The sequence below is a fragment of the Lutra lutra genome, chromosome 18, assembly GCF_902655055.1.
Source record: "Lutra lutra chromosome 18, mLutLut1.2, whole genome shotgun sequence".
NCBI classification, from domain to species: Eukaryota; Metazoa; Chordata; class Mammalia; order Carnivora; family Mustelidae; genus Lutra; species Lutra lutra.
This window is the reverse complement of record NC_062295.1, coordinates 37,509,930-37,536,421: the sequence shown is the minus strand read 5'-3', so window position 1 is coordinate 37,536,421 and position 26,492 is coordinate 37,509,930. Positions and strand designations below refer to the sequence as shown.

Sequence of the window (26,492 nt, the reverse complement as noted above, 5' to 3'; positions counted from 1 at the left end):
ACAGCAAGGGCTTCTGTAGGTGGTCCCAGAAAGCACAGTTTGCATCAGCTTGTCCTAAAGCATATGGAGGACTCGCTCCAGGGAGAATTATCTTCTAGGATCATCTCACGTCGTTGAAGGGTCACCTTTCCATACTTGTGTATTTAACTGTAGTAGAACATACCTAATCATATTTACATTTTTACCTCAGAAATACACTTGAAATGCACAGCTCTTGCCTTTAAAAAGACAAATATTACTATTATGAGAAAGCACAACACACTGTGAGATTGAAGCCCCGGCTTCAGTAGGTGTGCCTAATGACCTGCCAGCAGCAGGGATTTGAAGAACTATATTTACCAGAAAAGGATCTTCTACCTGTATTTTTCAGAATAGGTGTTCACAAATGATGCATTATGCCCTGTGCTTTTGTTTCTCACTGGGATTTGAAAAATAAAACTTTCCGTTAGCTGTGAATTCATAAGCTTGGGGCATGAAAATGTTTGAATTTGATATAAAAGAAGTTTTGAAAGGAAGATTAGTGGTTTAAACCAAAAGATTAGTCGCCTTGGGAAATTCAGCTGTCGAAAAAGCCGAGTTCAGTAATAAAAGGTCCTGCTCCAGCTGATTGCTCCATTCACACTGCGATTCCTAATCCTTCCCGCCGGACCCTTGCCTGATCGACAGCGCTGATTACCAAGGCCTAATAGCACTCATCGTCACTTTACCAGAACGTGTGGGGTTCATCTGCGTTAGACACCCCTCATCTGTGGTGCACTTGGCTCCTTTGCTGTGTGGGAGAAATAATAATTACTCGTATTCATTATCACTTTAAGTGGAGGAGAAAGGTGAGGTCCTAGAACCGATCATGATTATGCGGGCCTACCTCTCTCATTGGCAGAGTCACAGATGAGCTTGATGTTGGACTCTTTTGGCAACCAGTGGTTGATTCCTATCCATTCTGCCATGAGAGAGTTTCTGGTAGCAGACCCATGGTTTTCCATGATGGAACAGATAATTAAAACCCATGGCGAGCTCAGCCTTCTTCAGGGTAGGAAAACCTGGGGCCACAGGACGGGGTTCTGCTTTACAGCTGCCTATTCCCCGCTTTCCCCCAGAAGTAAATGATCTTTGCTGTGGCAGATGGGTTGTGGTCCCCTTGTAGATGAGCAGAAGATTATCTCCATGTCAGATGGGTAAAGTTAAATCCATTTACATTATATCAAAACCTTGAAAGTCCATTTGGGAAAGTGACCTCTACATCATAAAATGGTGATGTTATCTCAAGAGAGCATTACGTGCATTCCCCTCCTTTGGCTGGCCCTGAAGTCTCTGTTATCCAGACAGACGAGACTCTCTTGTTCATAACTGATTTCTGTTCTATTTAAAAGTATTTGGAAATGGAAATTTCAGAGTTTTTCATAGTAATTCATCCCAGGGTCTTACAGTGTTCATTTTGTTAAGGACAAAGAAGCTGGCTTAATAATGTCTACTCATTTTTTCCCAAGAAGAGGGAGAACTGTTAGTCATTATTTGGAAAAACACACATGTGCACACACACACACACACACACACACACACACAGGTAAGTACACATGTACACAAACCCCTCAACAAGCACCAGGTAGACCACTGACTTTTCCCCAGGTCCAAGTTTGATGATCTTGTTTTAGAGGTAACTGAATCATTTTTGTCTTTATGGATATTTTCAGACTTTTCTCTGTTCCGTTGAAGGTATATAAGGATCACATGCTTTTGTCAGGGTCTCTGCAGACCTGAATACCAACCCTTCTGTCTCTTTTATTGGTCACCAAAGCTTTTGAGCTCTGTTGCCTTGATGCCCTCTGAATTTCATGATCTGCATGTGTTTCAGTGGTAAATAGTTCTGGGCTCAGAGCAATAACCCTGTTATTCTGCACACTAAGCTGTGTCGTGTAACGACTGTCGCCTACACACGTAAGATCCCAGAGCACGGACGCATTTGCCTCCCTTTCTCCTACCATAAATATTAGTGTCTGCACTAATCACACTTCTGTGATCATTTGGATCACAAGATATTTGCTTGCCAGCTGTATGAAACTATTCTTTAAGAAGATTTCTTTTCCTGCTTGTTCTGAATATGCAGCGTAATTTGTACAGAGTTTAGACATGTTTACTAAACTATGAATTCTAGGAAAAAATGAATTATGGTATCATTTACATTTAAAACAATCATATATTAAATTGATACTCTGTCGATTGTAAAACCAAATTCACATCCTTGAGTGTCTATTTTGAAGCCTTTTTTCTTTTAAAAGATGTATTTTCTATGACTCATTTTTGTAGGACACGGAAGCCTTATGAAGTGGTTAAATATGGTGCACATGGCAGGGCACTAATGAAGCCCCGAGCTTAGTCATCCTCAAGGTTTCAAAGCTGTAGTCATCACACTTCAGCCTTATGAGGCCATGAAAGCAGACACTTTGAGCTGAAGTATGTAGCAAAGAGGGACCCTGGACAGGCTGTCACTGCTGGCGGGCAGCCTGGGGATGCCCTTGCAGTGTAACTCAGAGAGGGTGGTGTGCCGCAGCACCTTGGGACGGGACGAGGATTGACTGCTTTCCTATCTCTCAGTCACAAATTTCAGTCACATTGCCGGACACTTTGCCACCTCTTGTCCTGCATCACACCTAGCCTGTATCCTCTTATGGGACAGCAACTGTGCCTTATTCTCATTGTATTCCCAGCACTAATAACAAAATGTGTGTGTGTGTGTGTGTGTGTGTGTGTGTGTGTGTGTGTGTGTGTGTGTGTGTTGAACAGAAAATCATGCAAGTCAGAGACCTAAGAATCTTTCTTGATACCTCTCTCCCTCAGTCCCATATTTAGTCCATCACTAATTTTCTTTTTTGCTACGTAAATACTGTTTTAAAGCTACTCATTTCTCTCCATCTCCACCCTACAACCACTACTGTTACCTTGGCCCAAACTCCCATCACCTTTGAGAGCATTTGCTGGGTCACCACAGTGGCCCTAAGTGGTCTATTCCCACCGCTCTGGCCCCTCTTAATTCCTTCTCTGTAATGTGGCCAGATGAGCTTTTAACAGCACAGCCCCTTCAAAGGCTGTCTGCTGTCCTTCTGTAATAAAGGCTAATCAACATTATCATAATACTGTTAGTACTTTGACCAAGGCCAGTGAATAGGGTGGTCATACAATTTATCATTCACATAAGGACACTTTTGAATGTGAAGTGGTGCCATTGAAAATTCTACAGGGATGACATGGAAACAAGGATCTTTGCTTGCCTTGCCTGCAACAACCTGTAAGAAGGGCCTAGACCTTGTTCACCCTGCTTCCATTTGCTCTGTCTTCCATGCACCTATAGATCTGCTTGTTTTTCAGTGTTTGGTACTTCCCAGGGTTACTCACTATGTTTGCTACCATCACAGGGCCTTTGCACATGATATTACTTGAGTTTTTGAATCCTACTGCTCTTGAACTTCGGCATAACATCCCATTGACTAGGCTAAATCTTTTTTTATAGGCTCCTACCACATTCATGAGTGCAATTTAACATTAGTTACCTGAATGAATAGTAGTAAGAGATTGGCAATATTCTACTATCCATGTACCAGTAATAGAATGTAGTGATCAGCACAATGGCAAAATAAACTCTGTATAATTGGCCCTTGAACAACATGTGTTTGAACTGTGTAGACTCACTTATACATGGGTTGTTTTTTTTTACAGTACAATACTATAAATGTATTTTCCATATGATTTTCTTAACATCTCTTTTCTCTAGTTTACTATATTATACAGTATATAATACATACAATATACACAATATGTGTTAATCAATTGTTTCTTTTATTGATAAGGCTTCTGGTCAACAGTATGCTATTAGTAGTTAAGTTTTTGGGGAGTCAAAGTTGTATGTGGATTTTTGACTGTGGGGATTGGTGCCCCTAACCCCTGTGTTGTTCAAGGGTCGACTGTGCTTAAGTAATATATATTGGGGTGCCTAGGTTTAGTTCGTTGAGCATCTGCTTCTTGATTTCAGCTTTGTTCATGATGTCAGGATCCTGCGATTGAGCTCCGAGTTGGACTCCACATTCAGTTTGGAATCTGCTTGATTTTCTTTCCCTCTACCCTTTCCCCCACTTGCTCATGCACATTTTCTCTCTCTCTCTCTCTTCTCTCAAATAAGCAAATCTTAAAAAATTAAATTGTATATATTAAGGACAAAAAAAACAGTTATATGTACTACAGTTTAATGTAAAAATACCATCTTAGTTTTAACACTGTTAATATGCTATTGATGCTTAATTTGTTAAAAATACAGTAATTTAAAAGCCCAGTTTAATAATTCCACAAATTTATCCAAACTTGAAGTTAAAATGCAGGTTCTTGAGATTTCCTTAAGGAGACACCCATGGCATTTAGAGTCATTATGTATACTATTTAGGGATTCTGTATCAGATTATCTGAATTTAAATGGTGATTTCACAACTTACTGTCTGGGTGGCTTTGAGCAAGTTAGTTTCCTTGGGTCTCCCTTTACCCATCTGTAAAAGGTATAAAATGGTGACATCTCTCTCATGAGACTTTTGTGAAAATTGGATAAGGTAGTGCATACAAAGTGCTTAGCACAGTTTCCAGCACATGATAAATGCTCAGTGACTACCAACTATAACTGTTATCTGTGTTGTTGTTATTCTTTTTATTTGTTCAGCAAATATTTTATTCAGTATCTACTTTGCCTCTGGCATTGTTCTAGGTGCTGGGATTCAGAAGTAGTCAAGAAGAGGGCATGGAGTGTGTTGGGATAACCCATAAGCATTCTTAATTTCGAGATCTTGTAGGTGTCGTGACTGAAACAAATGTCATGGTTTGTTGGGGCATGTTGGTGGGGAGAGGTTTTGTCAGCTGGAAGGATGAGAACGAGTCATCTCATACAGAGCAAGGGGTATGTGGGGGTGGGAAGGAACACACAAGAAGGCCCCACATAGGAAGAGGCTCAACCTGATTTCAGAGTTAAAGAGTATTCATGTGTAAGTAGAGAGGGTCTGGGGCCTGAGGGAGGCAGGTGTGTCAGGGGATTGTATTCGTAAAGTAAGAAGCTAGAATTCTGTTTATTTTAGTGTTGAAGAAAGAGAAACCCCGTGTCCTAATCAGGGTCATGTAGAAAATTAGTGCTGGGCCCAGAACTAGAAGCTAAGTGTCCTGTGTTCATATTTATGTATTTTTAACTATTGAAGTATACATAGAGGAATTGCACAAATCTTACACAGAATAATATTCCATGAATTTTCATAAAGTTAAGTGTCCTGTGTAATCACATTGAGACATAGGTCCTGGCCCACTTGCTGTAAGCCATGCTGTTACACCCCTACACCATCCCTATCCCCCAGAGGTGACATTTATCCTGACCTCTAAGAGCACAGTTTAGTTCTGCCTGGTTTTGAGCTTTCCTGGACTTTGGGAGGGAAGCATATGCTGTAACTTCTTTCTGCCCGGCTTCTTTCATTCCACATGTATCTGAGATTCAGTGGTGGGTGGGGTGTGTGTGGCAGTAGTTGTTGCATTCCCATTGCTGTGTAGGATTTTAGTATATCAATACACACAGGTTTTCAGTTGTACAGCCTGGTGGAATGCTCTGAAGAGACAAGGGGTATGTGTGAGCTCGAGAAAGAGAGAGATGGAAGCTGGATGGCGATTCCTGTCATTTATGTATGCATGTTAATCTTGCTTATCCTAGTTACTTTTTTTCTTTTTAACCAACTGAAGGATATATGAAGAAATTTCTTTTAGAGTCTCCATGTAGAACCTTGGTTGTTACTTTGAAAATATAATGCCTAGTTAAAACCAAGACTTGCATGACCACAGACTGCCCTTTATGCCCCTTTGTTAAACAGATATTAATCATAAATGGAAATAACTTGGATGAACTTGTCCGATGTTTTCCAATAATGCTGATCATTGAGCTTTCAGCCTTCTGAAATATCATCTAGGGTATCACATGTTTCTAAGGGGTCAAGGATTATTGGCTACTTAATTGGGCCAAATAGCCGTCATATATATTTCTTTAAAAGTAGGTCTGTTTAAATAAGTGATTGATTAATTAGATGAATGCCATTTTCATGTGTACTTCATTCACTCTCTCTCTTTCTCTCTTTTTAATATTTCAGAAGATGTTGTGCCGTATTTTAAAACAGAGCCGGGCCTACCACAGATTCACCTGGAAGGCAACCGCCTTGTTCTCACCTGCCTTGCTGAAGGGAGCTGGCCTTTAGAGTTCAAGTGGTTGCACAATGACCGTGAGCTCACCACCTACACCAGCGAATATAAGTAATTGATTGCTTAAAAATAAGATTCCATTTCAAGTTGATGTGTTTAGAATATTTGCCTTGTTGGCCATAATAGCACAAAGGATGAAAATATTTTAATGAATTTCTAATGCATTAAGATTAGAGGAATAGAATTAATTAGAATGTGATTTAATATTCTGATCTACATTGTATTTACACCTAGGAAGTCTATCATTATATTTGTAAAAGGAAGCCTGTTAGTGAAATTACCAGACTAAAAAAAGCTATAGTTACAGAGGAATGCAAATAACAGCTTTAGCATGATAAATTTGCTGTCTTGTGGCAACAGCCCCACCCACCAGTATTGTTCCTATTTAAGGAGCATGAATGTTTAAACAGAGATCTTTAAATCCGTAGCTTCTGAGCTCTGAGCAGTCAACAGAAAATTTACCTGGCTAACTTTTAGAGTCAGGATGGGAGAAGATGAGCTGTGGGGGGGTGGGGGGCATGAGCAGAGCCTCTCATTCCAGCAGCAAAAAGGAGGTTGTGCCAGGTGTGGGGTGCAGGAGTGAGCATGATGCTGGGGGCAGAGAACAAGCACTGGGGTCGGGGGAGGCCGAGATGAGGTCACATGCAAGCTGTGGCTTCTCCCAGGGCCAACAGTACCAGCTTCTAAACCTCCTGGCAGGGCTCCGGTCTTTCAGGTTTAAACCTATTTAGCTTCCATTTCTATGGGAAGGTTATGGTAACAGACGCTATAGTTCTGAGTAGGACAGAGAGTTAGTGACTGCCTAAAAAGTCCCAGAGGTCCCCATATCAGCAATGTCATGCTCTTTTTTAATGGAAATAAGAGAATTGGTTGTCCAGAGGTATTTTAAATAGGGTAATGGGCTTCTCAACATGGCTCGGGGGTGGGGGGACATAGCCCATCACTCACTTTGAAAGTCAGAAGTTAGGGGCATCCGGATGGCTCAGTCAGAAGATCACGTGACTCTTGATCTCAGGGTTGATCTCTACACTCACGTTGGGTGTAGAGATAACTTCATAAATAAGCCTTAAAAATTTTTAAAAAACAGTCAGAGGTTGTAATTAGATGGCCCGTGAACCACATCCAGGCTGCCCACATACTAGGTGGTATGTATGTATTTAAAAAATCAGTTGAAAATATATATGGATATACACATGGATATCTCTCTTAATTGCTTGCCAGCATTTAACACTTATATGATTTCATATAAAAATCCACTTTCTGGTCCCTCTTAAACAATCAGAAGGCCTGGCCACCTGGCTCTGCTGACCTACACAGAAGAACTGTGCTTTGCTCAGTTCCCTTATCTACCTGCTCTTTGTAGACATAGAAGTTTGTGACCTCCTCTTTCACTATTAGGCCTATACTGTCAGAGTATCTGCTGTTGTAGGAACAATTAATCATAATAGTTCAGAGTATGTTGACATCAACAGACCCAGGTTTGAATCCCAGCTCACCACCAGTTAGCATCAGCAATGTGACCTCAGGCAAGCCGGGAATACCTTCAAAATGGGGATGATGATACCTCATTTGTGGTGTTGTGAACACTGAAGGGCTCTAATGCATGTAAAATGGTGTATTTTCTGGCCCACAAGCAATCTGCTAATAAATCTGAGTTGACATTGTATATTAGTATAATGAGGTGTTAGGGATTTGGTTTTGTAGGAGGGGCGTAAGAAAGGAGAAGACAAGCAAGCTTACAAAGGAGAACGATGTGTGAGTAATGGGCTTTAGCAGCAGGTGTCTTGAATTCAGATTTTTCTATTCAACTCCTGTGTGTCATTTTGGACAAGTGCCCTAACCAGTTTGATCTTGATTTTCTCATCTGTAAAATGGGTGTAATAGAAGCCGCCGAAGAGAGTTCTCATAAAAATGAAATGAAGACTCCAGATTCTTCTTCCTATAAAAAGTAGTAATGTGGATGATCTATAATGATGGTCTTCAAATTGGGGAACATGGCCTTGGATAGTGGCAAAGGAATTGCTTTCTAGATATTCAGTTTCCAGAGGTGTCTTTGCTGATGTTGAGCTGACTGAGAACATGCCTCTATGTGGGCACTATGGTTCACTTTTCCTGCCCTCTTTGTGCTTTCTCCCAGTTCACAAAAGGAAGGCTCACTTTCCCTGAGTCTTCCTGTGGAATTGCTTCTCCAGGGTGCAAGACAAGTGCGTAGTTCAGAATTTTCGGCTTGAACAAAATGTTGGGCTTTTTTAAACAACCCCAGAAGAACTTCTCTCCTTTTACATATTCTCTTTAGGGGAAAGTAGGATACTAGAAATGGGATATTTTCATCAGTTTTGGGTTTTTAAAAATTTAGATATGTTGTGTAGATGAGCAGCAGGAGCTATACCAGTTTTAACAACGCCCCCCCCTCCTTTCCATTCTCCAGCTGCTGTCAGAGAACATATTGTGCCTCAAGGAACAGGTAATGAGAGCAAAGCAAAGAGTGTGTGCAAGGTAGACCCACGGCAGGCAGGGGCATCTTGTTTTATCTGGGTGGCAAACCTACAGCTGTGCCCTGGGGCTTGTCCCCTTACACAGAGTAGGACGAGAGTATTCGGGATTTGTTAGAAAGAAGAATGAAGTTGAGAAATATTCTTTTATGAAGCACACTCTGGCTGCATTTTCCCCTCCTCTGAGATAAGAGCGTGGTGAGGCCTCAATTGGAGATCTGAGGAAGAACGAGGTAAAAAGTGCTGTTTACTTTGATCAGATCCGTGTTCTATCTTGATATAGAAGGAACATGCACAAGAGGAAAGTTAGGGCTTTGTATTTTCTCAAACATTTATTCAGAGGACGCCTTCATTAACTTTGGCAAAAAAGATTATTTAATATTCTCAATCCATACCCCTTTTTTTATTACTTCCCTTTGTTTTGCTTGCCGCTGTGCTTCAGCCTCTTCTCTACTTGTTTATTTGTTTTTCCTGCGTACTCATTGGATTTAATGAACACCTAAATGACCACAAATACGTGGTCAATACCTTCTCTTTGTTGTTAATTTCTATCCAATTCTGTTTATTCTAGTGTTAAATAACTTCCCAGTCAATGAAATTTAAAATAATTGAAAAAACAAAAACCCAGCCACTTCCCTTTCATTTAGAGACATTTTCTTTCTAAATTTTTAATGCCTAATAATTGTATTTCAAAATTAACACATTTATGTTGTTTTGATTAACTGTAATAATTGCAATGAACGTGTAATACAGAAGACTTTTTATAAGCACTTAGGATCTTTTGATTAAAGGACATCCTGTTTAAGTTGCCATTTATATGTGTATTTTTATTTCAGATAAGTATGTTGGATAATCAGTAAGTATCTTTCAGGCATGAAAAGAGGTTAGAGCTTTACACAGTGGTAGTATCGTAGCCAATGAGGTTTATCCGAGGCATGATTATTGCTAATTGAAAATAGGTCAGAATAAAATTCTATGGGGTAAATAGATTAACAACTCAAGTTCAAAGAGTAAAAAATAAAAAAGAACAATATGAAGGTTCTATCTGTTAAAGAGTTCATTATTAAAAATGGATAATGTGGATTTCAAAATCATTGTTTAGATTCCACTGGATACATGTAAAACAACAGTGTAACAGTTTTGTTTAAAATGCTACATCAGGGTTTCCTGGGTGGCTCAGTCAGTTAAGCATCTGCCTTCGGCTCTGGTCGTGATCCCAGGATCCTGTAAGCGAGTTTGGCATGGGCTCCTTGCTCAGCGGGGATGCTGCTTCTCCCTCTGCCTGCCATTCCCGTGGCTTGGGGATGCTCTCTCTCTCAGACAAATCAATAAAATCTTAAAAAAAAAAAAAAATGCTAGATCAGGGGTGTCTGCGTGACTCAACTCAGTTAAGTCTCTGATTCTTGGTTTCAGCTCAGGCTCTAATCTCAGGATCCTGGAATCAGGGAATCCTCTTGTGGATACTCTCTAGTTCTCTCTCTCTCTCTCTCTCTCACACACACACACTCAAACATAAATAAATAAATCTTTAAAAAATTGCTGAATCATACACCATGCCATTATTATACATGCAACTATTCAGATTTATGATGAAATAGTTTTGGTGTTCACTTTAAAATACACAAAGAGGTGGGGTTTTTTGGTTTGTTTGTTTGTTTGTTTTTGCATTGCTCTTTGCATTAGCAGATTTACCTGTTAATTTGGCACACTCTGGATAACCCACAGGAAGGCAAAGCATTGTGGGTCTTTGAAGCAAGATTGCATGGGCGGTTCATTATACATGGATCATTACAATGAGACACATGCTTCATTCCCATTTCACTAGAAACTTAGTAAGAAGAAATGGGTTATTCTAAAGCAAGAACGGTTTGGGGTAGATGTGATAAATTATATTCTGTTCACTGAGGGCTTCAGACACTCAGATGGGTTATCAAGGATCCATTGTATTTTGTCATCATTTTTTTTAGACATAAAACCTGTCCCAAAAATCTCATGCTATTTTTTCAAATTACTCTTTCATCTACTTCCTTCCAATAAGCACCTTCAGCTGTCATATGTTAACCTTCAGGAGACCATTCCCAGTCTCAAATTGAAAAACATGGCTACTTTATGAAAATGGTAGCTGTTTTCTCACTGAAATTGAGTCCTTCTCCCCCTACCCCCACTTTGTGTCAATAGAAAATAATAATCCTATAAAGGGCACATCGTATAAACTCAGCTTTTCTAGCTTTGACCAAAAATAGCATTTTCTTTGCTGCTTGTGTTGCAAACTGCACAATGAATTTCAGTGAGTTTCAGATGATTTTCATATTGATGCTTGTATCCACATTTAGGCAGAGGTAACTGTATTGGCAAAGTTGTAGTAGTTCAGCAATTAAACCAAGTTTACGTAGCTGTCATAGGCAGATTTTTTTTTTTTTAGAAAATATTTATTTTCAATTATTTTCTACTTTGAGATAAATAATTCTATTCAGTATGAATAGATAGATATCTAAGCCAGTAATTTCTTAGTGGTAGGCATGATATTCATTGTTATAAACAGGAGGGATAATTGGATACTGTAAACTGTGAAAAATCTTATCATCTCCTTAGGAGACCTATCTCTGTGGTTCACTTTCTGTGACAGTATCAGTAATAGAAGTTTGATAGATGGTGATGATTTTTTTTATTTCAGTAAGAAAATAGGAATGGTTAAGGAAGAAAGTAACTTTTTTGTATGTCTTATAAAAAGATGAAAAGATTCACAATATCAATAAAAATTATTAAATACCTGGGAATAACCTTTATAAGAACCTACATGAAGTGGAAAACTTCATTAAGAGATATGAAAGAGAGTCCCAGATAGGAAATCTAAAGAGCCATGAAACCAGACAAAATATATGAAGCAGTTGTGTTTAAGACATTGGACATCAGGCAGCCAAAGGTGGTGATGCCTGAGAAACAGAAAATCAGTGGGCCCTCTGATTGCCCCAGCTTTAATGCTGTGCGAGAATTTCCAGGCTATGGCCCACACACAGGGGTGCATATGTGTCTGGAGGACTCCTGAGTTGGAGAGATTGGAGAATCCAGGGAGATCGAGGCAGAGTACCAGAGAAAGAGGACTAGGTATCTGTAGAGGTGTATTGTTGAGTATTAGAATTTTCATCAGCACATTCACGTGAGGAGATTCCCCAAGGCCCAGGAAAAGACTGCCCAGAAGTGATGGTAGTTCTTCCCATGCTCACCACGTAGGGCTGGGTGGGGGGCCTATTCTCACCAGCCATACCAAAAAACCTCATAATTTATGGGGTTATTGAGTAGAGGATACAGAATGATCTTAGGTCTGTAATGAGAATTATTAACCCTTGACCAAATGCAGCTCTAATCCTGCCTGAGATTTTATAAACAAGACCGGAAAGGGATCAGGTGACTTTCAAGTATTTTTCAAGCATCAGAGAGTAAAACTTGAGAATATTTATAGAAATACAACAATATCCAGGTATACATGTGAAGATGGAGGAGAAGTAGCAGGCTGAGACTACTTCAGGTAGCAGGAGATCAGCTAGATAGCTTATCTAAAGATTACAAACACCTACAAATCCAACGGGAGATTGAAGAGAAGAAGAACAGCAATTCTAGAAACAGAAAATCAACCACTATCTGAAAGGTAGGACTGGCGGAGAAGTGAATCCAAAGCGACGGGAAGATAGACCGCGGGGGGAGGGGCCGGCTCCCGGCAAGCGGCGGAGCAACGGAGCACAAAATCGGGACTTTTAAAAGTCTGTTCCGCAGAGGGACATCGCTCCAGAGGCTTAACCGGGGTGAAGCCCACGCAGGGTCAGCGTGACCTCAGGTCCCGCAGGGTCACAGAAGGATCAGGGGTGTCTGAGTGTCGCAGAGCTCACAGGTATTAGAACGGGGAAGCCGGCTACAGAGACAGAGCCGAGGAGTGACTCTCAGCTCGGGGTTACCTTGAACCGGTCGCAGGCTCGGTCAGCTCGGAGCGCGGCCGGAGGCCAGGGTGACGGGAGTCATTGGGCGCTGTTCTCTGGGGGCGCACTGAGGAGTGGGGCCCCGGGCTCTCGGCTCCTCCGGGCCGGAGACCGGGAGGCCGCCATCTTCATTCCCACCCTCCGGACTCTACGGAAAGCGCTCAGGGAACAAAAGCTCCGGAAAGCAAACCCAAGCGGATTACTCAGCGCGGACCCGGGTAAGGGCGGTGCAACTCCGCCTGGGGCAAAGACGCTTGAGAATCACTACAACAGGCCCCTCCCCCAGAAGATCAACGGGAAACCCAGCCAGGACCAAGTTCACCTACCAAGGAGTGTAGTTTCAATACCAAGGAGAGCGGCGGAATTCCAGAGGAGAAGAAAGCAAAGCACGGAACTCATGGCTTTCTCCCCATGATTCTTTAGCCTTGCAGTTAAATTAATTTTTTTTTCTTTTCTTTTTCAATTTTTTTTCTTCTTCTAAATTTTTTTAACTTTTACCCTTTTCTTTTTTAACATTTTTTAACTAGTTTATCTAATATATATATATATGTTTCCTTTTTATACTTTTTCTTTATTGGTTTTCTTTTTTTAATTTTTTTTTCTTTCTTTCTGAACCTCTTTTTATCCCCTTTCTCCCCCCCCCCCCCAATTTGGGATCTCTTCTGATTTGGCTAAAGCATATTTTCCTGGGGTTGTTGCCACTCTTTTAGTATTTTACTTGCTCCTTCATATACTCTTATATGGACAAAATGACAAGGCGGAAAAATTCACCACAAAAAAAAAGAACAAGAGGCAGTACCAAAGGCTAGGGACCTAATCAATACAGACATTGGTAATATGTCAGATCCAGAGTTCAGAATGACGATTCTCAGGGTTCTAGCCGGGCTCGAAAAAGGCATGGAAGATATTAGAGAAACCCTCTCGGGAGATATAAAAGCCCTTTCTGGAGAAATAAAAGAACTAAAATCTAACCAAGTTGAAATAAAAAAAGCTATTAATGAGGTGCAAACAAAAATGGAGGCTCTGACGGCTAGGATAAATGAGGCAGAAGAAAGAATTAGCGATATAGAAGACCAAATGACAGAGAATAAAGAAGCTGAGCAAAAGAGGGACAAACAGCTACTGGATCACGAGGGGAGAATTCGAGAGATAAGTGACACCATAAGACGAAACAACATTAGAATAATTGGGATTCCAGAAGAAGAGGAAACAGAGAGGGGAGCAGAAGGTATATTGGAGAGAATTATTGAAGAGAATTTCCCCAATATGGCAAAGGGAACAAGCATCAAAATCCAGGAGGTTCAGAGAACCCCCCTCAAGATCAATAAGAATAGGTCCACACCCCGTCACCTAATAGTAAAATTGACAAGTCTTAGTGACAAAGAGAAGATCCTGAAAGCAGCCCGGGAAAAGAAGTCTGTAACGTACAATGGTAAAAATATTAGATTGGCAGCAGACTTATCCACAGAGACCTAGCAGGCCAGAAAGAGCTGGCATGATATATTCAGAGTACTAAATGAGAAAAACATGCAGCCAAGAATACTGTATCCAGGGGCACCTGGGTGGCTCAGTGGGTTAAGCCGCTGCCTTTGGCTCAGGTCATGATCTCAGGGTCCTGGGATCGAGCCCCGCATCGGGCTCTCTGCTCAGCAGGGAGCCTGCTTCCTCCTCTCTCTCTACCTGCCTCTCTGCCTCCTTGTGATCTCTCTCTGTCAAATAAATAAATAAAATCTTTAAAAAAAAATACTATATCCAGCTAGGCTATCATTGAAAATAGAAGGAGAGATTAAAAGCTTCCAGGACAAACAAAAAATGAAAGAATTTGCAAATACCAAACCAGCTCTACAGGAAATATTGAACGGAGTCCTCTAAGCAAAGAGTGACCCTAAAAGAAGTAGATCAGAAAGAAACAGAGACAATATACAATAACAGTCACCTTACAGGCAATACAATGGCACTAAATTCATATCTCTCAACACTTACCCTGAATGTTAATGGGCTAAATGCCCCAATCAAAAGACACAGGGTAACAGAATGGATAAAAAACAAAACCCATCTATATGTTGCCTACAAGAAACTCATCTTAAACCTGAAGACACCTCCAGATTTAAAGTGAGGGGGTGGAAAAGAATTTACCATGCTAATGGACATCAGAAGAAAGCAGGAGTGGCAATCCTTATATCAGATCAATTAGATTTTAAGCCAAAAACTACAATAAGAGATGAGGAAGGACACTATATCATACTCAAAGGAACTATCCAACAAGAAGATCTAACAATTTTAAATATCTGTGCCCCTAACGTGGGAGCAGCCAACTATATAAACTAATTAATAACAAAATCAAAGAAACACATCGACAATAATACAGTAATAGTAGGGGACTTTAACACTCCCCTCACTGAAATGGACAGATCATCCAAGCAAAAGATCAACAAGGAAATAAAGGCCTTAAATGACACACTGGACCAGATGGACATCACAGATATATTCAGAACTTTTCATCCCAAAGCAACAGAATACACATTCTTCTCTAGTGCACATGGAACATTCTCCATAATAGATCACATTCTTGGTCCTAAATCAGGTCTCAACCGTTATCAAAAGATTGGGATCATTCCCTGCATATTTTCAGACACAATGTTCTGAAGCTAGAACTCAATCACAAGAGGAAATTTGGAAAGAACCCAAATACATGGAGACTAAACAGCATCCTTCTAAAGAATGAATGGGTCAACCAGGAAATTAAAGAAGAATTGAAAAAATTCATGGAAACAAATGATAATGAAAACACAACGGTTCAAAATCTGTGGGACACAACAAAGGCAGTCCTGAGAGGAAAATATATAGCGGTACAAGCCTTTCTCAAAAAACAAGAAAGGTCTCAGGTACACAACCTAACCCTACACCTAAAGGAGCTGGAGAAAGAACAAGAAAGAAACCCTAAACCCAGCAGGAGAAGAGAAATCATAAAGATCAGAGCAGAAATCAATGAAATAGAAACCAAAAAAACAATAGAACAGATCAACGAAACTAGGAGCTGGTTCTTTGAAAGAATTAATAAGATTGATAAACCCTTGGCCAGACTTATCAAAAAGAAGAGAGAGGACCCAAATAAATAAAATCATGAATGAAAGAGGAGAGATCACAACGAACACCAAAGAAATACAGACAATTATAAGAACATACTATGAGCAAATCTACGCCAACAAATTTGACAATCTGGAAGAAATGGATGCATTCCTAGAGACATATAAACTACCACAACTGAACCAGGAAGAAATGGAAACCCTGAACAGACCCATAAGCAGTAAGGAGATTGAAACAGTCATCAAAAATCTCCAAACAAACAAAAGCCCAGGGCCAGACGGCTTCCCGGGGGAATTCTACCAAACATTTAAAGAAGAACTAATTCCTATTCTCCTGAAACTGTTCCAAAAAATAGAAATGGAAGGAAAACTTCCAAACTCATTTCATGAGGCCAGCATCACCTTGATCCCAAAACCAGACAAGGATCCCATCAAAAAAGAGAACTACAGACCAATATCCTTGATGAACACAGATGCAAAAATTCTTGCCAAAATACTAGCCAATAGGATTCAACAGTACATTAAAAGGATTATTCACCATGACCAAGTGGGATTTATTCCAGGGCTGCAAGGCTGGTTCAACATCCGCAAATCAATCAATGTGATACAACACATTAATAAAAGAAAGAACAAGAACCATATGATACTCTCCATAGATGCTGAAAAAGCATTTGACAAAGTACAGCATCCCTTCCTGATCAAAACTCTTCAAAGTGTAGGGATAGACAGCACATACCTCAATATTATCAAAGCCATCTATGAAAAACCCACCGCAAATATCATTCTCAATGGAGAAAAACTGAAAGCTTTTCCACTAAGGTCAGGAACACGGCAGGGATGTCCGTTATCACCACTGCTATTCAACATAGTACTAGAAGTCCTAGCCTCAGCAATCAGACAACAAAAGGAAATTAAAGGCATCCAAATCGGCAAAGAAGAAGTCAAACTATCACTCTTCGCAGATGATATGATACTATATGTGGAAAACCCAAAAGACTCCACTCCAAAACTGCTAGAACTTGTACAGGAATTCAGTAAAGTGTCAGGATATAAAATCAATGCACAGAAATCAGTTGCATTTCTCTACACCAACAACAAGACAGAAGAAAGAGAAATTAAGGAGTCAATCCCATTTACAATTGCACCCGAAACTATAAGATATCTAGGAATATACCTAACCAAAGAGACTAAGAATCTATACTCAGAAAACTATAAAGTACTCATGAAAGAAATTGAGGAAGACACAAAGAAATGGAAAAATGTTCCATGCTCCTGGATTGGGAGAACAAATATTGTGACAATGTCTATGCTACCTAAAGCAATCTATACATTTAATGCAATTCCTATCAAAATACCATCCATTTTTTTCAAATAAATGGAACAAATAATCCTAAAGTTTATATGGAACCAGAAAAGACCTCGAATAGCCAAAGGAATATTGAAAAAGAAAGCCAAAGTTGGTGGCATCACAATTCCGGACTTCAAGCTCTATTACAAAGCTGTCATCATCAAGACAGCATGGTACTGGCACAAAAACAGACACATAGATCAATGGAACAGAATAGAGAGCCCAGAAATAGACCCTCAACTCTATGGTCAACTCATCTTCGACAAAGCAGGAAAGAATGTCCAATGGAAAAAAGACAGCCTCTTCAATAAATGGTGTTGGGAAAATTGGACAGCCTCATGCAGAAAAATGAAATTGGATCATTTCCTTACACCACACACAAAAATAGACTCAAAATGGATGAAGGATCTCAATGTGAGAAAGGAATCCATCAAAATCCTTGAGGAGAACACAGGCAGGAACCTCTTCGACCTCAGCCGCAGCAACATCTTCCTAGGAACATCGCCAAAGGCAAGGGAAGCAAGGGCAAAATGAACTACTGGGATTTTATCAAGATCAAAAGCTTTTGCACAGCAAAGGAAACAGTGAACAAAACCAAAAGACAACTGACAGAATGGGAGAAGATATTTGCAAATGACATATCAGATAAAGGGCTAGTGTCCAAAATCTATAAAGAACTTAGCAAACTCAACACCCAAAGAACAAAGAATCCAATCAAGAAATGGGCAGAGGACATGAACAGACATTTCTGCAAAGAAGACATCCAGATGGCCAACAGACACATGAAAAAGTGCTCCACATCACTCGGCATCAGGGAAATACAAATCAGAACCACCATGAGATATCACCTCACACCAGTCAGAATGGCTAAAATTAACAAGTCAGGAAATGACAGATGCTGGCGAGGATGCGGAGAAAGGGGAACCCTCCTACACTGTTGGTGGGAATGCAAGCTGGTGCAACCACTCTGGAAAACAGCATGGAGGTTCCTCAAAATGTTGAAAATAGAACTACCCTATGACCCAGCAATTGCACTGCTGGGTATTTACCCTAAAGATATAAAGGTAGTGATCCGAAGGGCCACGTGCACCCGAATGTTTATAGCAGCAATGTCTACAATAGCCAAACTATGGAAAGAACCTAGATGTCCATGAACAGATGAATGGATAAAGAAGATGTGGTATATATACACAATGGAATACTATGCAGCCATCAAAAGAAATGAAATCTTGCCATTTGCGACGACGTGGATGGAACTAGAGGGTATCATGCTTAGCGAAATAAATCAATCGGAGAAAGACAACTATCATATGATCTCCCTGATATGAGGGAGAGGAGATGCAACATGGGGGGTTAAGGGGGTAGGAGAATAGTAAATGAAACAAGATGGAATTGGGAGGGAGACAAACCATAAGTGACTCTTAATCTCACAAAACAAACTGAGGGTTGATGGGTGGAGGGGGGTTGGGAGGGGTTGGGATTATGGACACTGGGGAGGGTATGTGCTATGGTGAGTGCTGTGAAGTGTGTAATCCTGGTGATTCACAGACCTGTACCCCTGGGGATAAAAATATATGTTTATAAAAAATAAAATTAATAAATTTCCTATAAAAAAAAAAGAAATACAACAATATTCACCACCAAACAGTGTAAAATTCACAATGTCTAGAATTGAATCAGAGGTTATCAGGCACATAAAGATTAAGGAAAGCATGATCCATAAGGAGGAGAAAATTCAGTCTAGTAATCTCTTAAGCCAAAACTAACACAGGTATTAGAAGTAGCAGGGAAAGATATTGAAACATTATAAATGTATTCCCTGTGATCAAAGCTAAATACATACATGAAAGATATTAAAAGGCAGACATCAAACTTGTGAGGACAAAACCTGTAATGTCTGAGATGAAAAACACATTGGATAGGTATTAGCAGATTAGACATGGCAGAAGAAAATGTTAGTAAACTTAAAGGTACAGCAACAGAACTACCCACAATGAAAGGCAGTTAGAAAAAATAAAAGGGAATCAAACACAGTGAAATGAGGACTAACAAGTTACAGGACAACTTAAGCTAGACAACTCCAATGTATGTGTGATTGGAATCCCAAGGGAGGCAGGATCAGAAATATTTGAAGGAATAATATTGAAAATGTTTTACAGTTGATGAAAACTGTAAACCCACCAAGGCTGGAAGCTCAGCAGATGCCGGGACTGGACTTGCTGGCCAGAGCAGTAAGGAAAACCAACACAAAAGAAATAAAAAGGCATCCTAAGTGAAAGACAGAAAAATGTCTTTTTTTGAGGGTGACACGATCACCTATGTAGAAAATGCGGCATTTTCTATTAAAAAAGCTGCTAAAAATAGTAAGTGGACTCAGCAATGTTACAGGATACAAGAACAGTCTTTAAAAAATCTTAAGACACTGAGCCGAAGCATCTCATTATGCTTTATTGCTAAGCTACGGGAAAGACTCCTCTACTTATTTTTGTTTTGGTTTGGTTTTAACCTGTTCTTCCCCCTACTCACCAAAAGGAAAGGTCTACTGAATTGAGAACTCTTTTGTTAGGTGACATATAACCAGTTGCTTTCTTCATCACCCCTGAACTGAGTGTGACCCCTGCCTGCATCTTCCCACAAAGGGCTTACTTAGTTCCCCAAGTTGTTTGGCTTCAGTTTTCTTGACTTGGTTTATCGTCACTCTTCTGTTGGCTAACTCTCCATTGGCCCTGTCCTCTAGGAACTGTGCAGCTCACCACAATAACAGTTATATTTTTGGCTCACGTGAATTAGTCTTGAACATTTTGGCTAAAATAAGTAGAATCCCTCATAGTCCCACATTGCTTAAGGCTCTGGGTCCTTTTATCTTTTTCTTAACATGTTTCACTCTGGATTTTTCATTTCAGTATTTTGTTTGTAAAGAAAGCTGTGGACTGATCCCACTTTTGATGATGCTTTTTTAATTTCATGTAGGAAATTTATAAAAATAAAATTGAAAGCCTACTTATTTATCATCACATCTCCAAAAGAAGAATCAAAGTAGTTCCAGGAAGGGTATAAATGACTTACAGGGTTTTTTTTTTTCCCCCCATAACCATTTTTTTCCCCCTTTGGATGTAAGATTGGGTTCTGGGCCAAGATATGGAAGTTTATTATAGGACTTGGTTGTTTATTCTCATGCAAAATAGATGTTTTTATACCAGCATAAAAAGTTGAAGTTGTAGGGGATAGTCTCACCTGGAGTGGCATGAAATGGATGTAAGACCCCCATTCAAAGAAAAAAAAAAAAGCTTTACATCTAATTTTAATGGGCATGAAAATTCTCTCTTGGATTGAATTATGTTGCCTGATCTGAGAGGGAGAAATGCAGATGTGCCTTCATTATTCAGAACCAGCATAGGTCTGTCGACCTGTGTCCTTAGTCATAGTATCTCACTGTTGCTAGAAGATCTGCTCCACAGTAACCTGTCTGCACCCAGGCAGTATTTTGTCAGACATTTTCTCAAATTTTAGTGTTTCGTGTTCAAGAAAACTCCAAACAGGTTCATTTATCCCAGTTTTTGAGGGACTGTTGATTGCCTAATGATTCTTAGTGCTTTACCAGGAAACCACGACTTTTAAAAGAGAGATGACTTAAAGAGGCATTATTTGGGTTTTTCTGTGACCATGGTGAGTGCCTGATAGCTTCAGAAGCTTTTCCAGCTGAAATTATTTTGGCTTTGTCCTATAGTGTAGACATTTGGGGAATTCTAGGACCAGCCACAGAAACAAACTTTCGTAGTGAAATGGAACAGGAAGCTGTTGCATGGACATTGGGTTACTCTTAGAATCAGTCACCAGGCAAGCTGGAGATGGGGCAGGAGCAGAGTGAGGTGAGCCTGCTAGAGCCAAATCAGCCCGAGAGCCAGTCCTGTGAGAGTCCTGCTGCTAGTTCAGCTGGAGCCGGGGTGCTGTTGTTGGAGCCGCTATCCTGACTGGCAGTGGACGCTGCACTGCTCCCCTGGGGCCCGGGCTCTGCTGCGCACTGGCACCGCTGCTGTTAGACGAGTCCTTTAGCCCTGTTCCTGTGCATCACCAGCCTGAGACCCCAAAATCCAGAGTACGTGTGGCCAGTGGTCACGCATCATCTCCTACCTGTGTCCAGGGATCTTCCTCCACCGAGACTCCGAGTGGAAATTCTCCAAACACAGGAAAATGGCGTAGATCTGAGGCAGACAAAAAATGTCAAATGTTCACTCCAGGCAGGGCTAGTCAAGTAGTTGTTTGTGGCCTGGAATAGAGCTCGAGCCGCTGCTAGAGAACCCCTGGGGTGGTTCTCATGGCCCATCTTGAGAGGCATTTCAGAACTGAGGTATTCTCCTACTTAGCAGGAATGGACATTTAAACCCTTGGTTTTGCTGTGATTTTGTGTTTGGTTTTCTTTAATTTGCTGTTCCTGATAATGAGCTAGCCCTGGTAAATGTTCTCTTGGTCTAGTAGAATTCTGCCTTTCTACAGTGAGTACAAACATTCCCTGCTGTGTTTATTTGAAAAAGGAGCAGGCATTTTCTATACTTTAGTGGCATATGGTGCTAAGATTTTATCATACTTTCTTATAAAGAGCCAGGAAACTTTCTCTGCTTAAAAATGTGTGTTTATAAACAATAGGCTTGCAGTGAATATTCCCATCTGTTAGGTGAACATAATTTGTGTAGGAAGTCCTGTAATAGGTGGAGTACTTTGCAACTTTTTAGTATATTTTTTCCCTGGCGAGACATTAGACTAAAGAGATGGTACAAAACAGCATATGCCTAATATTCATTTTTGTATCTGCTCCTCCCTGTGGTTTGAAAACACTGCTATTTTGTGCATTAGTACATAAGATTACTATAGAAATTCATAAGAATTTAAAATCTATTTAGGATACTGCAAAAAAGAAAGAGAAAATGGAATGGATAACAATTATTTAAATATGGAAATGTTGCAATGATGAAACTGTTCCTGTCGTTTTTCAAGTATGTACTCCTATAACTTGTGTTATTTCATTTCCAAAAACTTTTGTGGACTTCATTGTAACTTAATCTCAAAACTCCTCCTTATTTATAATCATGGTATCTGACAGTTAAAGCTGCTCATCTTTCTAGCCTTGATTTGTAATTTAAATAAATGGCATTGACTCTCTGTGTTCAGTTTGATACTATTCTTATTATCCACACTAATTAATTTTTTGAAATGAGCCATTGCCCAGAATGAAATAAAATTTTGAAGATTAAAACTCAGTAATTTTTTTCATAAAAGATTTTATTAATCTTGTCATGGGAATATCAAGATCATTATCAGAGGGAAAACATACTTTGATTAATATTTGCTTAGTGCTGAATGACCTAGATTGTCCAAATGTTTTATTCACTTAAAAATTATGCCTTTAAGTTCCTTTTTCAGGTTGACTAATTGGACATACTTGAGTAAAAAGATGAGCAATCAGTTGAATGTAAGCAATTTCAAGCTACAAGAGAGCGTACTGTTCATGGTGCTTTTTACCTCATTTTTAAAAGTTTCTCTGATTATCCTTTGTGAGAAGTATTCTTAAAGTGAAGATAACTATTAACAGAACATCTTTGTAATAAAGGATAGCATTGCTGAGTTTTCTCTTTTTTGGGAAATAGGCTACCATTTGATTGGTTGTTAGCTCTCTTTTTCTTTCTTGTGGTAGGCAACTTCCTTTTTGTAAAAAGTGTCCAGGACTCAGCCTTATTCTTGATTTGTTTTTGAACATGGCCTAGAAACCAATTAATGAACTCTCTTAGGTTTTGTGAAAGGTTTGGGCTCTGGAGCTATAACACTCACTTGAAGTGGTCCTTGGCTATAAATTGTACTTGCTTATGGATTTAAAAATATCCTAAGTTATAAAACTAACAGTAAACTGAAAGCGGGGCTTTTATGGAATCTGTATCTTCTAACTACTTTTTTTCCTTCTATAAAATGTTACTGAAGTTTTTAGAAAGGCATTGATTTGAAGGACGTGATTACTTACAGTCATATAGCATTGAAAAATACCAATGAAGTCACCTTTCAGTTACCCACAACATTTTTAAAGTAAGTATCAGTCCACATGCAGAGAAGGAAGTGAGGGAAGTGTGTGAATTGTTTTGGCAGGAGAGGGGGTCTATAACTGTGAGCACACAGGGGAATTGTGTCACCATGTCACTGCTCTCTTTGCCTCGATGACCCCTGTATCTCATCCTGAAAGTGCTATTTGAATTTTTAGGTAGGGTAACATGACACATTATGTAAAGTTTATTGCCAGGCCTAGATATGACTTCTAGAGATTCTGAGAGAATTATAAACACCTTTTACTGAAAGGTCTAGTTTATGCATAATGACCTATAGCTGTTTTACATTTGTCATTTCTTCAACGACTTGTGAGTGTTGTCTACTACGTGCATGGCAGTGTGCTAGGCGCCAGGGGCAAGTGATGGACAAGGCAGATCTAGAACCTAGCTTGGGGTATTAGTTACTGACAGCCTTGCTGGGGAGACAGACATCGATGACGTAATCTCACAAATGGCTGTTGGTGAGTGTGTCGACCAGAGAAGGATTGCACAGACAATAATTTACCAAAAATAAAATATTTGTTGAGCACTTGCGAAATGAGATGCCAGAGCTGCTCTAGATATAGAAGCATTAACACTTCTTTTTGGTATTTGGCAGGTATATTATCCCGTCTTTACAGAGGCTTGATGCTGGGTTTTACCGCTGTGTGGTGCGAAACAGGATGGGAGCTCTCTTGCAGAGAAGATCAGAAGTTCAAGTCGCATGTATGTGTGCATTGGAAAAGTCTCCGAATGATAAATAACAGAAACAAAATGTCTGTGGGGAATGCTGATCAAAATCACTTTTAACCATTGTAGGAATAGAGATTCTGTCTTGGATTCTCTTTGGAACAGAATAATTGCTAAAGGTTTTGGGAGATACCCGCCCTGGCCATCCAGCAGTCAGGGGCTCTGTCAGGCCCTGTGGAGGACAGAAAACAAAGTATTAACAAGATGCCTTCTGCTTTATGATTAGCTGCTCTTAGCATTTCTGATACTCAGATTCAAATGTTTTTCAAATAACAAATTAAACCCAGTTAGGTAAAATTTTGTCAGTTCAAAATTAGTTCTTTCCAGTGATTTGTTTAAAAATCCTTCAGCTACACAATAAAAAGTAGGTGGATAGTAATGTCCTAGATGGCATTACTGTTAGTGACTTGATGAGGTCTCTGTGGGGCAGACCCATTTGGAGTAAAAGTAACTGTGGGAGATACCAGAGTGCAGGGAGTTTGTGTTTGATGTTGTATTTGGAAGGAATTGGAGACAGGCTGGCCAACGCAAAGCACTTAATACTTTTGCAGTCCAAAATCTGTGAAGGGTCAGGTCTGTCTAAAATGGCCTTTCTGCTTTATTATGTTTTGAATTTACTACCAAAATGTCTTGTCATTGAAAAGAAAGCAGTATTTATGAAGTTTTAAGTTACATGTTACTATGTTATGACAGATTTCAGAGAACTCTAAGGAGTTCCTAAACTGAGCTGTCAACCAATAACTAGAATGTTTTCTTATTTGTTTTTTTGACCACAGGTAAGGCCTATAGTTTTCAGCATTACTATATCAAATAAAATAATTGCTCACTACTCTTACTATTCTGTAATTATTAGTGACTGAGTGAGGTGCTGGTCCTGTATACATTTAGTTATGTTTTTAATTAGGATGGCTCAACTTTTCTGAATTGTTGTGAAGTTACTCAGCTAAATTTTTCTGCAGAATAACTGAGAACTTCTATTCAATTGAATAATTGAAAACATAATTAATACATACAAAGCTTAGATCAGTACCCCAAACATATTTGAATAAGTTAACAGCTTGGAATTTATTATCATGTATTAAATGCTATATGCGATATTATTTGGGGCTGGTTTTTTTTGGTCAATTATTTGTACCCTTGTTTCTGTCATTTATCTCTGGCTCTTTGATGTTCTCTTCTTTCTCTTTTCTCCTTCTTTTTGATAACAAGTTTCACTTTGAAAATAACTGTGACTATTTTCCTAATCTGTTTCATTAGTTTGTTTCATCTCTTTCCTAGAATATTAAATGCTGCTTATTACATAGGAAATAATTTCCTTTGAATAAAAACATGCATAGATAATAGAGATTTTCTATGGATTATTCCAAATTTATATACATTGAAAGGAATACACATATGCCACATGTGTATATACGCATATATCTGTATCTAAGCATAATGTAGACATTTTTCAGAAGTTTCAAATGTTACTAATTTAAAAATTGGCCTCTTATACCTACATTCTAATGACTGGGGTTTTTTCTGTGACACCCATTTTTAAAAAGATGCTGTTTACTGGTAGCACAGGGACTGGAACAAAGCCTGCTTGCCCCAGGTTAAAGGAAACTGAACCGGGCAGTGGTGGCTGACTGGGCGGAACCAGCCTGAGAGACGGGGAACTGGGGGGAGCTGTGGGGCGAGCTGCCGGCGCTTCATTCCCATCTCTGTGGTGGTGGGATGCTTTCCCATAGTTTATTCCAATATTAAAATCAGTTGCAAACGTTTCATTGTAGTGTTGCCGCGACACAAAGACCATGAAGTTCTGCTGATTAATGCATTTTGTGGGCACTTTGGAGGCACATGGCTCTGCCTCATGCTTCTCTTCACCCCCAGATCTGCACTCATCAGCATTACTGCTCAATCTCTCTTGTCTTATTGCTTAATTATAGCAACGTCGGTGACTTTGCTGTAATGTATAGTTATTTCCATCTTTGACCCTTCCCCCTCCCAAAAAAAAAGAGTTTTCTGGAACTTAAAGGGTCTGATTTTTCTCTGCAGATATGGGAAATTTCATGGATACAGACCAGAGGAAAACGGTGTCTCAAGGACATACAGTAGTTCTCAACTTACCACCCATCACCAGCTGCCCAAGACCGCAAGTGACCTGGTTCAGAGAAGGGCACAAGATCATTCCCAGCAACAGAATGTAAGTCGCTCCAAACTTTAAAACACAACTCATTCCACTTGTTGGCACCATTGACCTATTATTTAATGAATTTCACTATATCAGTTAAGCCTTGAAAAGAATAATGACCTCGTCTGGTAGTCTTCCCCCAGTCCTTCTAAGCAGCTTTTTGGAAAACTTGGCTTGGAAATGTTTAAGCAGTTTAAAGCAATCGTCGTGTCATGTTACTCTTCAGGAGGCTGTGTGCCCAGAATAAAGCGTCCTTACTTAGTCGTTACAGTCTGTTTTTCCCTTTCTTGAATGCACTTTTTGAGGTGTCATTGTCATCCCTGAGTTGTGTTTAGCTCCAAGT

At 39.7% G+C, this 26,492-nt stretch overlaps 1 protein-coding gene and 1 pseudogene across 2 annotated transcripts in view; both read left to right on the top strand.

Annotated features, from left to right (window-relative positions):
• Positions 1–26,492, top strand: part of SDK1 (sidekick cell adhesion molecule 1) — an 888,974-nt gene that overhangs the window by 363,346 nt on the left and 499,136 nt on the right. For both annotated transcript variants that reach the window (XM_047713403.1, XM_047713402.1), the window contains exons 2-4: positions 6,153–6,312; positions 23,846–23,952; positions 26,014–26,161. In XM_047713403.1, the coding sequence (XP_047569359.1) occupies positions 6,153–6,312; positions 23,846–23,952; positions 26,014–26,161 (415 nt within the window). The remainder of the gene's footprint in view (positions 1–6,152; positions 6,313–23,845; positions 23,953–26,013; positions 26,162–26,492) is intronic.
• Positions 9,642–9,765, top strand: LOC125091201 (uncharacterized; annotated as a pseudogene).